The sequence below is a fragment of the Helicoverpa armigera genome, chromosome 8, assembly GCF_030705265.1.
Source record: "Helicoverpa armigera isolate CAAS_96S chromosome 8, ASM3070526v1, whole genome shotgun sequence".
NCBI classification, from domain to species: Eukaryota; Metazoa; Arthropoda; class Insecta; order Lepidoptera; family Noctuidae; genus Helicoverpa; species Helicoverpa armigera.
Genome location: NC_087127.1, coordinates 8,348,148 through 8,361,082, shown reverse-complemented (window position 1 = coordinate 8,361,082; position 12,935 = coordinate 8,348,148). Strand labels below are relative to the sequence as shown.

The following is a 12,935-nucleotide window of genomic DNA, read 5'->3' as shown; positions in this document are numbered from 1 at the left end:
CCGTCAACAAAATGTCATTGAGTATGAGAGTATGAGTCATCTGATTGTCAAAGTATTTGTCATCAGTTTGTTTTGGTAATCTTAATTTCACAATCTTAAGTTTAATTAAAAGGGTGGCTGCTATATTTAATAGAACATAAGTTTTAATATTCACCATGATGGACTTTTTCTTTGGTAAACAACCAACAGTCAAAGGTAAGGCTTAGAAATAGACAAACAGGTTTAAAAACATAAAAACTTATATTATTCCTAGAAAAGGTGTTAATTGTCTAATCTAACATCTGTACCTAAATCACAAACAAAGTAATTTGTTATTCAAATACTCAGAAAACCTATTAACCTTGTAATAAAAAAGATAAACCATGTTATTTGGCAAGTTCTTGTGTGATATGATCGTTGCTGGCTACATTTCGTTATAATATTAGTTGCATTAGCTCAAGAAATATAGTACCTATAGTGATGTCATGGTATAATAACTGTCGTAAAGGCCTCCATTACGGGTCAATTGTTCAATGATCTTGTGGGTAGACAGTTGACAACCCAGTGTTAGAAATGCTTCAATTAGTTTTTATGTACCATTATGTACAGAGAAGATTACTGTAAATACTTCTCTACCTTAAAAGAAAAAAACGTAATCCTTATAAAATTACTTTGTTGTCCGTCTGTCACAACTCTTACAATAATGCATGGAAGTATCTATCTATCTATTAAATTCAAATATATAGGTCTACATATCAAGAAGTTGTGCAAAAATCTTTATACCCAAACTTTTGATCTTCATACATAATTGCTCATGGTCTTTAAAACAATTAATTTTTATATTTAGAACAACAAAGGCAAAATGATCGGGAACTGCGTAAAGCCACTCGAGATCTGGAAAGAGACAAGGCAAATTTGGAAAGAGAAGAAAAGAAACTTGTAAGTTCTTCTAAAACATAACTTGAAATAATGTATCCTATAGCAAAAAACCTTCTGAGGAATGAAGTTTGTTACTTGTAATAAGAAAGGCACACTTAATGTTTTTTGCTTTGTATTATAGCATCTTATTCTTCTTTAAAGTTTTGAAACAGAACTCGTTCCATAAACTTCGAACGATCCAATGTACTTCTATACTATTTGTAATCTTATGATTTGTTCATATTTTCAGGAAAATGAAATAAAAAAGCTAGCAAAAGAAGGAAACAATGAAGGTTGTAAAATATTGGCAAAACAACTGGTGCAGATGAGAAAACAGAAAGCTAGGATTTATAATGCTAATAGTAAGGTAATGTACATAACACTTATATCTTTACTGTTTACACCCATAAGTGCACCAAACATTTTATTATCTCCCATGATATTGAATGAGGATCTGTTGGTTATGCTAAACATATTCTTCTCAACTGATTTACAATTCAACTAAGTTGGTTATTTTTGATAAGAGTGTCCATCTAGTTTCTTACTGACTTTTTTCGTTGGACTTACGTTTTTTACCCTACAAATTGTATTTGGCTTTCTATAGAAGCATGCAAAGTTCCATGAAATCAAAACTATTGAGCTTGAAAATATTTCATATAATTTTCTACCTTATTGCAGATTTCCAGTGTTCAAATACAAAACAAGACGATGGGTGCAAACATAGCTATTGCCGGGGCGATGGGTACCACAGCTAAAACTATGGACAGCATGAACAAGGTCATGAACCCACAACAAATTGCCAAGGATATGGAGGCGTTTAGACATGCCAATGCCAAGATGGATATGACCGATGAAATGAGTAAGTATTAGCTAGGCAGTGGTTCCATTTTTAAAACTAACACTTATCTGTGACTGGCTACAATTAAAACCAAACAAAGCCTTAAAAAAAATTAAAGTGGCTTTTGTCTATCCGAACTAATATAATGAAGAGGAAGATTTTGTTTTGTTAAAGTCTCCGAAACCACAGACCGATTTGAAAATTCTTTCACTGTTAGTAGAATCTGCACTATTCCAGAATAACATAAACTATATTTTTATGAAAAAGTTTGCTTGGGATGCGGGTGAAACCGCGGGAAAGCAGCTAGGCACGGATATACTATTGTATAATATTTTTGTACATGCTTTAATTAAACAAAACGTTTATTACAGTTTCAGAAACTCTCGACGACATTATGGACGAGTCTGGCGACGAAGAGGAAACTGAAGGAATTGTCAACAAGGTTCTCGATGAAATTGGCATTGAAATCAGTGGAAAGGTCAGTATTTACTATGGAGTACAAAATTACGAGCGGAGATGTCATAACGGGACATTTAAGAAAGTATCGTCGTCAATATGTAGCGGGTGTTTGGGGGACGAGGAATGTTACTGGCTACGCCTTCGTATACCCTCTTTGAAACCCAAAAACCAAAAATTTTCGACAGATGTGGAACATAAACGCCTCTTTTGTTTACTCGTAACTGATCGTTCTGGTCTCGCCTACCGTAAGTTTTTGACTTAGAAGAAGGCGCTCGACCTACCTGTCGTGTGGCATCTCTGCTCATTTTCATTCACCCGTAGTTTTAACACTACACAAGTAATTGATTGGCTTTGCCTACATGTGGTTTTGCGAACATATCGTAAAACCCTCGTTGTTGGATCAACAAAGTGAATAAATAGGTTCAGTTCGTCCACTCTGCGCACTTTCATTTGCAAACACTCAAATATTTGTTACGCTGCGGTATGAACTCCAATTAATTCGATCCAATATATCTGAAAGCTACACCGTGATTTAATTTTATTAATAAACATGATTATTAAAAAAAAATAGCAAAGTTCAATACATGGCTATTATTTAATTGGATAATGCTTTTGAAATAATTAGCAACAAACACGTGTTTAATTTCGAAATTAAAAAATAGTCAATTGACCTCAAATAAGTGACGTCATAAAATTATTTTTCAGTCTTGCCATAAAATTGTGTTCTTTCAGTTGTCAAAATGTACAAACTTGCTTCAAAAGCGTTTCTATCTCGAATTAATTTATTATTCGGTGGCTTATCTACGCATTTTTTCTTAAGAGTAATTAGCGTTTTGCTCTAGTAATTAAGGCTGATAAGCACTTTCTAGAAACATGAGTCATCGACCTATGCGTCAGCTTTCACGGATGTTATTATTTATTATGTTATGATGTATATTTTCAGATGGCCGGCGCTCCTTCCGTGGCTCGAAACAAACTCGGAGAATCTTCAAAGGATGCTGACAAAGAACTTTTGGATCAGCTAGCGAAACTAAAGTCCTAGTTTTATATTTAATAAATATGAATATTGTTAAATAATGTTAAAAATATTGAATGTAAAGCACTTGAAATATAATCTCTTTTTATGAATTTATTTTCTTGTTTTGTGTTATTAATCATGTTGTTTAATTTGTTGCAAATATTGTATTGAAAGATCAACAGTACTTACCGAAATGATAAGTGTGTTTAAGATTAAAGAAACATTTTAATGGTCGTATATTAAATTAGATTAACAATGATCTTATTGTAAACAATGTAAAGTTGTGGTATTTTGATAAACAACAGAGTATTAAAGATGTAAGATAAAGCAACATTTTAATGAATAGTCCTATTATTTCTTGGTTTAAATGTATTGCGCACAACACACCTAGATTAAAATGTTAATTTTGCACGAAGCTGTAGCTAGAATGTGTAGTATGTAGATTACATCCCGTCTTCCTCTTTATGTTTTGATCAACAATTATAAACACACTTTATTTCCAACCGAAATACCGATAAATATAACACAAGTTGTGATTTGGGTACATAATTGAAATATTAGATACTTAAATATACATACAAATACGTCCAATTGCATGTAACACGGCTGTTGATATTGAATTATTCGTTAAACTAACGTAAGTATAATGTGAAAATATATGTCTGTGATATTTTTATATTATACGGTACGACAGAACTTGGGGTTTCATTAAAAATTGTTATTTGTCCACTTCTAGCAAAATGAATGGGACTTACTTTCTTCGAAGCGGTCACGTCTCATGTAGCCACCATGACGTCAGAAACAATTAAAAAGTATTTACTGCATCATTTATAAAGACCTTGAAGGGTGTTGGCTAAGTGGTAACCATGAAGTATTTACCAACCTGGAGGTCTTACCTCACCATCGGTATGGATAGAGCGACATAATCGTTTACTTTAAAATTTTAATTTTATTGACTAAGCACCAATCGATATTGCTACCTATGGGGAACCATTCATTTGTTCCAAATGGTAGGTAAAGAGTGCATTGTAGAACAAACTCTTGCTTGAAACAGAAGTAAAAATGACGATTCCGGATCATTTGTTTGATGAAGGCATAAATAACACGTTGCTTCAACATGATATGAGGCACGTGCAACAAAACAGAATAGTTTACGAGAAAACACAACGAGAATATGTAAGTACATAATGATTACAAATATTTATTCACGGGTTTTTTATTTCTGGAGATGGAAAATCATCAGATTTCTCCTCCCATTGGGCTGGCTCCCGCTGCACCCTGGTGCTGGACCAGTAAGTCTGGTGAGTATCAGACTTACTGACTCAAACCTTTATTCCTTCTGGATGATATAAGGAAAATAAACCGGTTGCTCAATAGAGAATTCTTTGTATCAAGTCTTACGTGCTAATATCTGAGCTGACTTAACATGGGCATGTTCTCTATTCAGCTGTACTCCTTGTATGAGAATAGGAAGTCTATGCCCAGCACAGCGAGTATTGAGTAGCCACCTACGAAAATTCTGGTTTCATACTAAGTTCATGTATGAAATACATCCCGTTAAGCCCCCTGATTTGCCGCTAAATGAATATCTATTGATATTTAGGAGCAAGAACAACGCGACATGCTGTCATCCCAAGATGGCGACACGTGCGAGATCCACGACCAGTTCTACAGAGACCACAAACTGCTGCTGGTGCTGTTCCGAGCGCTCGCTGTCATGCCCATCACAAGATCACGACCAGGTTTCTTATAAAATTCTTCCCAAGTAGCATAGTTGCCTGGATGAACTGGTGAAATTTTGGTGGAACAGTTCATTTAATTATTAAACTAAGAATTTTTGTTACCGTACCTAGACTAGTATGTCCATCTAAATGGAAAGCCAACTTATGAGGTAGATGACGGAGTTCCTTAAAGAGATTTAGCTAAGATATTTACTTACCGTAACAGAAAGGTGCTACCAACTTTCGATTCTCGGGTTTCAGCAGATAAGCAAACAGCTCTCTAAGCTAGTATATCTAACTTTAAATCTGTTAGGTAGTCTTATGCTGAATGAATGGTGACGTGGCTATGTGACGTCAGTGTTTGTTTATTCAGTACCCTTAGAAAATACCGTAACTCTTTGGCTTAATTTCCGTTCTTCGATCGTGTCTAGTCACTCTACTAAGTCTCGACGGAAATCTGGCCACCATGTGCCTATGCAAAAGTAGCCAAGTATCTATCTTAAGTTGCAGAGACAAAAACTGGCTCTTTTAAACATTTCAGGCACTATTACCTTCAGCTGGAGATCAACCGCCACCATGTATGCGGTTTGCTTCTACATCGCAGCTACAGCAGTAGTCCTGATCGTGGGTTACGAACGCATCATGATATTGCGCTCCATTCGACGCTTCGACGAGTACATTTACGCTATTCTTTTCGTCATTTTCCTTGTTCCGCATTTCTGGATACCCTTCGTAGGTTGGGGCGTGGCTCATCAAGTGGCTATTTATAAAACTAACTGGGGAAAATTCCAGGTAAGTGGTGTATGCGATTACATAATGATATACCACGATTACATATCGTATATCCTACCTATTGAAGTTCTTTTTATAAATGAAACATGGTTATGAAAGGTAAGTGTACGTAACAAGACAATATAAGGCAACTTGGAGAGCTTAGCCACGTACCTAATTACTTAAATACCTACCAAACAAGGAGTGGTGTGAAGATCAGACTCAGATTCCCTGTCATCTAATTACTACCTAGGATTTAGTTTTATCAGCAAAGTTCAGCCTAAGTTAACTCCCGTACTTACAGGTCAGATACTACCGAGTGACTGGCGAAAATCTAAAGTTCCCTAACTTGAAGACGACAATCGTTATGATAAGCGTGGGCTGCTTGTTGCTGGCTGTGTGCTTTCTGCTCAGTCTCTGTATACTCATGGATGGATTCCTGCTGAGACACACCACCGCATATTACCACATTATTACAATGATCAACATGAACTGTGCTCTTTGGTACATAAACTGCAAAGGAATTAAGATCGCTTCGCAAAGCCTGTCTGAATGTTTTCGCAGGGTAACGTATTAGCATAATGTTTACTCTGTAATTTTACCTTGTTTAGTACATGAAGTGCCTAAAATATATTTGGTATTATTTGATGCCTAAATAAACTCTTTTGCAAAAAAAACGGGCACCTATGCGAAATCTTAGTTTTAAGGACTTTACGTGTATTTCAAATGGTTTTAATGATTGTAGTATGTTTCTAGCATCAAAAGAGTTAGCCGAGCATGCGTGAGAGTGTATTCTAAATTTGAATTTTGTACAATTGCTAAGAAATTGGTTAAACCTTGTTTTGGACTAATTGCTGGCAGAAAGTTCGTCGGTGTTTTGAAAAGTTTTTGAAGTGATTTTCAGGAAAATGATAATGCAGTTAAAATAAATGATTAATGTACTTTTTTACTAGATCAAAACATTTTTGAAAAACTATGCGTATCTGATAAAATTTTCACCTGCTCTAAATGGGCTATACTGATGATTGATGGCAATGTTAAGAGTTTCGGTATTTTAGTGTTAAGCGTTCTATTGTTTAGATATTGTACCCACGTATTTTAAAATATCGCTTTTTCATAAATAAACACTATTTAGAAGAGTATCAGTACCTTTGGCTGCGACAAAACAAAATTAAAGTAAGCAGTGCCGATCACAACCCGTCTCCTATCGGACTTTGACATTTTTAAAAGTCTTGAAATTCTACAAAATACAGAAAATAGCGCATAGACTGTGAGCACGAGGTCTTAAGGTCTCGTTATTACTGATTTTTAAACAACCTCGTCTCTTGGGAAACTCCGTAGACCTCTGAAGATCTATGAGTCTGAGTGTTCAAATAGCGTGTTTCAATCCCACGGATATTTTATTAAATAAACATGCCTACACCGAGATTTTCTGGCATCTGCAGCACTTTCCTGCTTAAATCATAACAATAATTGGCTAGCTGCTCATTTCTTAAGAAACATACGTTTGACCAATAATTTTGAATACTTGACTCCCTTCCAGCTAAATCGTTGTTTAGTAACCCGATACCTATGGAGTTATCGAGAGCTTCAACGAGGCAATAATTTAACTTTTTAGATAGCTTTAAGCCTACTCATCATTTTTCATGTGCTTAATTTTAACATTTATCACAAAATTTGGTATTTTTTAAATGTCAAAGTCCGATAGGAGACGGGTTGTGATCGGCACTGCTTACTTTAATTTTGTTTTGTCGCAGCCAAAGGTACTGATACTCTTCTAAATAGTGTTTATTTATGAAAAAGCGATATTTTAAAATACGTGGGTACAATATCTAAACAATAGAACGCTTAACACTAAAATACCGAAACTCTTAACATTGCCATCAATCATCAGTATAGCCCATTTAGAGCAGGTGAAAATTTTATCAGATACGCATAGTTTTTCAAAAATGTTTTGATCTAGTAAAAAAGTACATTAATCATTTATTTTAACTGCATTATCATTTTCCTGAAAATCACTTCAAAAACTTTTCAAAACACCGACGAACTTTCTGCCAGCAATTAGTCCAAAACAAGGTTTAACCAATTTCTTAGCAATTGTACAAAATTCAAATTTAGAATACACTCTCACGCATGCTCGGCTAACTCTTTTGATGCTAGAAACATACTACAATCATTAAAACCATTTGAAATACACGTAAAGTCCTTAAAACTAAGATTTCGCATAGGTGCCCGTTTTTTTTGCAAAAGAGTGTATATTCCGTGAATTGGGAGTCTAGAGAAGCAGTAGACAATCTAATTTTGACATTTCAACGGATATTCAAGGTTAGAAACATACCTGTTGGACATTTGATATTTATTTTATTTTGGGACTTACATACTATGTGTAAAAGGTGTCCCGATATCCCAATATTGAATTGAAATCTTTTAGAATTTAGACATTTGATATGTCAGTGTTAACCTTAACGATGCGGTTGTAGCCGCATGGGTCACTGAATTCAAGGTTAATGCAGCGCAGACATTCATCTCGTCAGTTAGCACGTCAATCGAAGATCCTTTTGATCGGAAAGCACATAAACCCTCCAATTTAACAGTTGTTAAGGGCTCTGAGAAGCCAGCAGGTCCACTGGTTTAAAGTGAAGGGTTTCTTCTTACTTGATTCTGGAGGTTAGACAGCCTGTCTCCTTACGCAAAGCACTGATCTGTACATTTTTATCGAATAGAATATTCTATATTTGTAGTTGAGAAGGCCTAGGCAGATAAAGACATGCACCCGTTGATGTAGTGATACTTTCCAGGACGTGGAAGCAGAATGCTCAGCGAAACTGATATCTCGATACCGGTACTTGTGGCTCAACTTGTCTGAGCTTCTGCAGTCACTCGGAAATGCCTACGCAAGAACTTATTCTACTTATTGTCTTTTTATGTAAGTATTAGTTGTTTCAGGCACTTCCTATGGGAACTACCTACTACCCATACCAAGATAGGCAAAAAATGTATTGTATGCCCGTATCCGTCTCCTGGTTCTAAGCTACCTCCCCACCAATTTTCAACCAAGGTTCAGCCATTTTTGAGTTGTAAATGTTGAGTAACTCACGCGACTTATACATATGGATACAAGCCTACTTTCAATATCCTAATACAACAACATTACAGGTCCCTTGACGTAACACTTAACCAAGTTTCACTGTAAATAAAATATTTGACTTTGAAATGAAAATTGCCTTTTGATTCCATAGCCGGTTAATACGGTATGTTCAACCCTTATTTACGTGATTATCTCCTTCCTAGGTTCGCAAACATAACGATAGCGGTGTACGGAGCTTTATCAGAGATAGTGGACCACGGCTTCGGGTTCAGCTTCAAGGAGATGGGGCTGTTCGTGGATGCAGCATATTGCTCAACCCTGCTCTTCATCTTCGTTGATTGCTCGCATAATTCCACTTTGACGGTGAGTTAACATAACGAAGTGTTCTTGTATATATTTCCAGCTGTACCCGCGTCCCGAGATAACTCTTTGAAATATAGCCTATGTTAGGTTAGGTTAGGAGAGAGTTTAGCTTTCTAACAGTGGAAGAATTTTTCAAAGCCTTTATAGGACAAAAGTAAGTGTTTCTTCTTCATTATGTTAGTATAGATTGATTAATTCAGTTTGAAAAATATTGTTTATTTCCAGGTAAAAAAATAAAATAAATAACATTCGGAGAATTATTGTCAAGGCCATCATAAAAACGAACAATAATTTGTTTCATAATTTAACCTTTTCAGAGGAATGACCCAAGAATCTTATGTTGTCGTAACTTTACAATATAAGTAGCCTTTAGCTAAATAAACTTTTTTATAAAGATATGCCTTGTTATAGGTAGCCGCGGGTGTTCAAGACACACTTTTGTCCATTGACGTCCTGTCTGTTGATAGACCGACACAAAAAGAGGTATGTGTACACACACATACCCACACATACATTTGTATTGGCTTTAACTATTGTCATGCTTATTTATCAAAAGTAAATAAACATCAGAATATGTACAATATTAAAGCTACGCAGCCGGCTACGCTACGCGCTACGGCGTAGCATTGTACTACGGTCGTCTTGTCTTTCGTACTTACCTACTTGAATCTATATTGCCCTGTCCCTTAAGTCATATGTGATACACACCGATTGTTTAACTATTGTGTCCGCAACTTGGTCAGTGAAGTGGATGATTAAAAAATACCATCGATGAATTTAATTCACTGCATACATCGTTATCGAATTGCTATTTGTAGCACGTGTGTTACGCTGCGTAGATTTAGTTTTCGACACTAAAACAGAAACTATGTGATACATAAGTATCATACAATGAACTAACTTGCAAACCCGCTGTGTGCATTATGCTAAGTAAAGACTTCCATAGACGCAATTAGTCTGCCATCTCGTCTGCATCGTACTTAACCTCATAAGCCTTCAACCTCGATTCGATTTAAAGAAACTGTCTACCGCATGCTTACCGATTAATATTCATGAATAGTTAATTATGTTTACTCGAGTTTTCGAGTTAGAGTTTTAGTCAAACACTTGCTAAAATTATGATACGAGCACTACTTATTAGGCAATATGGAGGTCGGTTTTCCAACAGAGGTTTTGCATAGGTTACTTAACTTGATGTAAAATTTTCTTTCCATTTTATCTTTTGCTTTTTCTTTACCATACATATATGCATATATATGCATATGCAACGAATATTTTAATTAATTTAAATTAATTAACACCTAAAATGACTTAATAAAGATAAAAAAACCTGCAAAATATAATAATCTATAAAAACTGAAACGATAATAATTGACTTGTCCCCATGGAGTTAAAACACTTTCGAAGCTCTTTGCTAAAGAAAATTTCGCTTGTTAAAGGGTAAAACGATGAAATTGGTTAATTGAAAATAATAATTTAATTTACGCTTGTCCATCTCCACACTTAGATATCTTTCCAAGTAACTGAGAGTTCGAAAATATACCTATCTGAAGGTACACTTTACATAGAAAAGACTGTCGTACCTGTATGTATATCTAAGCCTGGGTCTACGACAGTATAATAAAGTAGAGGAATAACTATCTCAGATATGACCTTTGAATTAATATAAAACAAACGAACTTTAAGCGAACAGAATACGGTTTAGATTTCTTTACTAAATATAGGTAAAACGATGAAATTGGTTAATTGAAAATAATAATTTAATTTACGCTTGTCCATCTCCACACTTAGATATCTTTCCAAGTAACTGAGAGTTCGAAAATATACCTATCTGAAGGTACACTTTACATAGAAAAGACTGTCGTACCTGTATGTATATCTAAGCCTGGGTCTACGACAGTATAATAAAGTAGAGGAATAACTATCTCAGATATGACCTTTGAATTAATATAAAACAAACGAACTTTAAGCGAACAGAATACGGTTTAGATTTCTTTACTAAATATATTTGTTGTTTTTATTGTGGAACGTCACACACTCGACCGCGAATCGTCCGATTCTGAAAGATTCGCGAATAACGAATTCTTCAGTGCGGTCTGCTCGGAAAATGTGTGTTTACGTGTATGATAATTTTCACAGATTGACCACTTCATACAAGCAATTGAAATGAATCCTGCTGTTGTGAGTTTGAAAGGTTACGCGCACGTCAACAGAGAGCTGCTAACATCGGTGGGTATTTTCATTCATTAAGTTGCACTTAATCCGTAAAACGATTAATTTAATTACAGAAATCGAGTTGCTACTCAATAAAATATGGCGGTATCCGCTTTAGTGCATGGTTTGGTTTTCATTTTCCCAAAATTTTCTCAGCAAAGGAACCACTAAGGCCTAAGGGATTGATCTTTTCAAAATCTATTGGGTTCGACTGATATCGTGTTTCAAAGAACTTTTGGCCAAGAAATTTAAAGCTAAGGTAACTTGTGAACTTATTGAGCGATCAACCGTCCTATTAGTGTCATGCCGTGTGGTTTCGGACCCGACCAACTGACGGAATAGCAATGAATATATACAGTGAAGATGTGCCTACATATGCGATGGGCTTTACCACATTTCCGAATATGGTTAACTAGGAAATAAGTGACACGTGTATAGGCCTATGGTTATAACTAATGAAGGAAATTAAACACTACATCGGTCTTACTAACAGACCACGTGGCAAAGATTCGATTAACATAATCCAAATTAAATTTGTTTTTGTATAAGTACTCGAAACACATGTTTCGCGATTGTTTTGCGCTTTAATCAGTCTACTAGAAAAATGAGCATTTTATAAAAATCATTTATATACACAACAGTCTTTTAGCTTTTCTAAAAGTATTTAGAAACAGTTTCTATCATCGTAGTAAAACGTTGTAACATTTTAAAACCAAAAGCGTTGTTGATTGTTGTTTGCGGTAAAATCCACCTCAAACGGGATTGATGAACAGAGACACACCTAGAGAATAATTTTACAGCGCGACCTCTACTTTACCTGTGTTGTAGCTATAAAACAAAAGAAAAATATAATAAAATAATGTTTTAATGTCATTTCAGGCGATCAGCATGATAGCAATCTACTTGATCGTGCTACTACAGTTCAAGATCTCGCTGCCGAGGGACCCACAAATCGTTGCAACATAATCGATGACGTCACTACCCACCTTTGCAGTAGATCACCAAAAACCCTTGAAACCATAACCAACATAAGCTTAAATTATTCCCGTACACGAAACTGAATAACTGAACATAATTATTGTTTTATTCGTTTGTAAAGCACTGACCAATATAAATATTTATTTACTGAGATTTCATTTACACACAGTGTTATAATTATCTACATTTAATAAAGTTTTTCATTAACTCAAATTGGTTATTTATTAGAAACAGTGGCGGATTAAGAGTATCCGAGGCCCTAAGCACAGAGCCTGTGTAGACCCCCTATTACTTAAATGGAAATAGAAGGTTGAAGAAATTAACCGAGCGAAGCGAGCGTGATGCACATGTAGTTTCAAATGCGCGAGCGAAGCGAGCGCGAAATTTTTTACGGACTCGTGCGGAGGTAAAATTTATCCCAAACGTACTTAATTTTTTGTTTGTTGACAAATGCAAAAACGAAGGCACATAGTTTCTGAATACGCGAGCGAAGCGAGCGCGAAATTTTAATTATTTTTATTATAGACTCAGACAGAACCAAAATTACGTACAATGTAGCCCAAACGTACTTAACTTTTAATTTGTTGA

At 35.3% G+C, this 12,935-nt stretch overlaps 2 protein-coding genes across 2 annotated transcripts; both read left to right on the top strand.

Annotated features, from left to right (window-relative positions):
* The first annotated feature begins 34 nt into the window (after positions 1-34).
* LOC110374685 (charged multivesicular body protein 2b) lies at positions 35-3,326 on the top strand. The gene is made up of 6 exons (XM_021332508.3): positions 35-195; positions 827-918; positions 1,148-1,264; positions 1,576-1,756; positions 2,107-2,213; positions 3,138-3,326. The coding sequence occupies exons 1-6, from the start codon at positions 156-158 to the stop codon at positions 3,234-3,236; spliced, it is 636 nt and encodes a 211-aa protein (XP_021188183.3). The 5' UTR covers positions 35-155; the 3' UTR covers positions 3,237-3,326.
* Positions 3,327-4,258: 932 nt separating this feature from the next.
* LOC110374716 (gustatory and odorant receptor 22) lies at positions 4,259-12,489 on the top strand. Its single transcript, XM_021332549.3, has 9 exons — positions 4,259-4,388; positions 4,816-4,954; positions 5,475-5,725; positions 6,009-6,269; positions 8,503-8,630; positions 8,996-9,155; positions 9,567-9,638; positions 11,295-11,384; positions 12,249-12,489. Exons 1-9 carry the CDS (start codon positions 4,275-4,277, stop codon positions 12,333-12,335), a joined length of 1,302 nt encoding a protein of 433 aa, XP_021188224.3. The 5' UTR covers positions 4,259-4,274; the 3' UTR covers positions 12,336-12,489.
* The last annotated feature ends 446 nt before the right edge of the window (positions 12,490-12,935 follow it).

Bases quoted from the DNA above. Each gene is read 5' to 3' on its own strand.
- LOC110374685 (XM_021332508.3), top strand. From the start codon at position 156: ATGATGGACTTTTTCTTTGGTAAACAACCAACAGTCAAAG. The intron at 1,757-2,106 runs GTAAGTATTAGC...CGTTTATTACAG, and splicing joins GGATATGACCGATGAAATGA to TTTCAGAAACTCTCGACGAC. The intron at 2,214-3,137 runs GTCAGTATTTAC...GTATATTTTCAG, and splicing joins GCATTGAAATCAGTGGAAAG to ATGGCCGGCGCTCCTTCCGT.
- LOC110374716 (XM_021332549.3), top strand. From the start codon at position 4,275: ATGACGATTCCGGATCATTTGTTTGATGAAGGCATAAATAACACGTTG. The intron at 4,389-4,815 runs GTAAGTACATAA...ATTGATATTTAG, and splicing joins AGAAAACACAACGAGAATAT to GAGCAAGAACAACGCGACAT. The intron at 6,270-8,502 runs GTAACGTATTAG...GATACTTTCCAG, and splicing joins TGTCTGAATGTTTTCGCAGG to GACGTGGAAGCAGAATGCTC.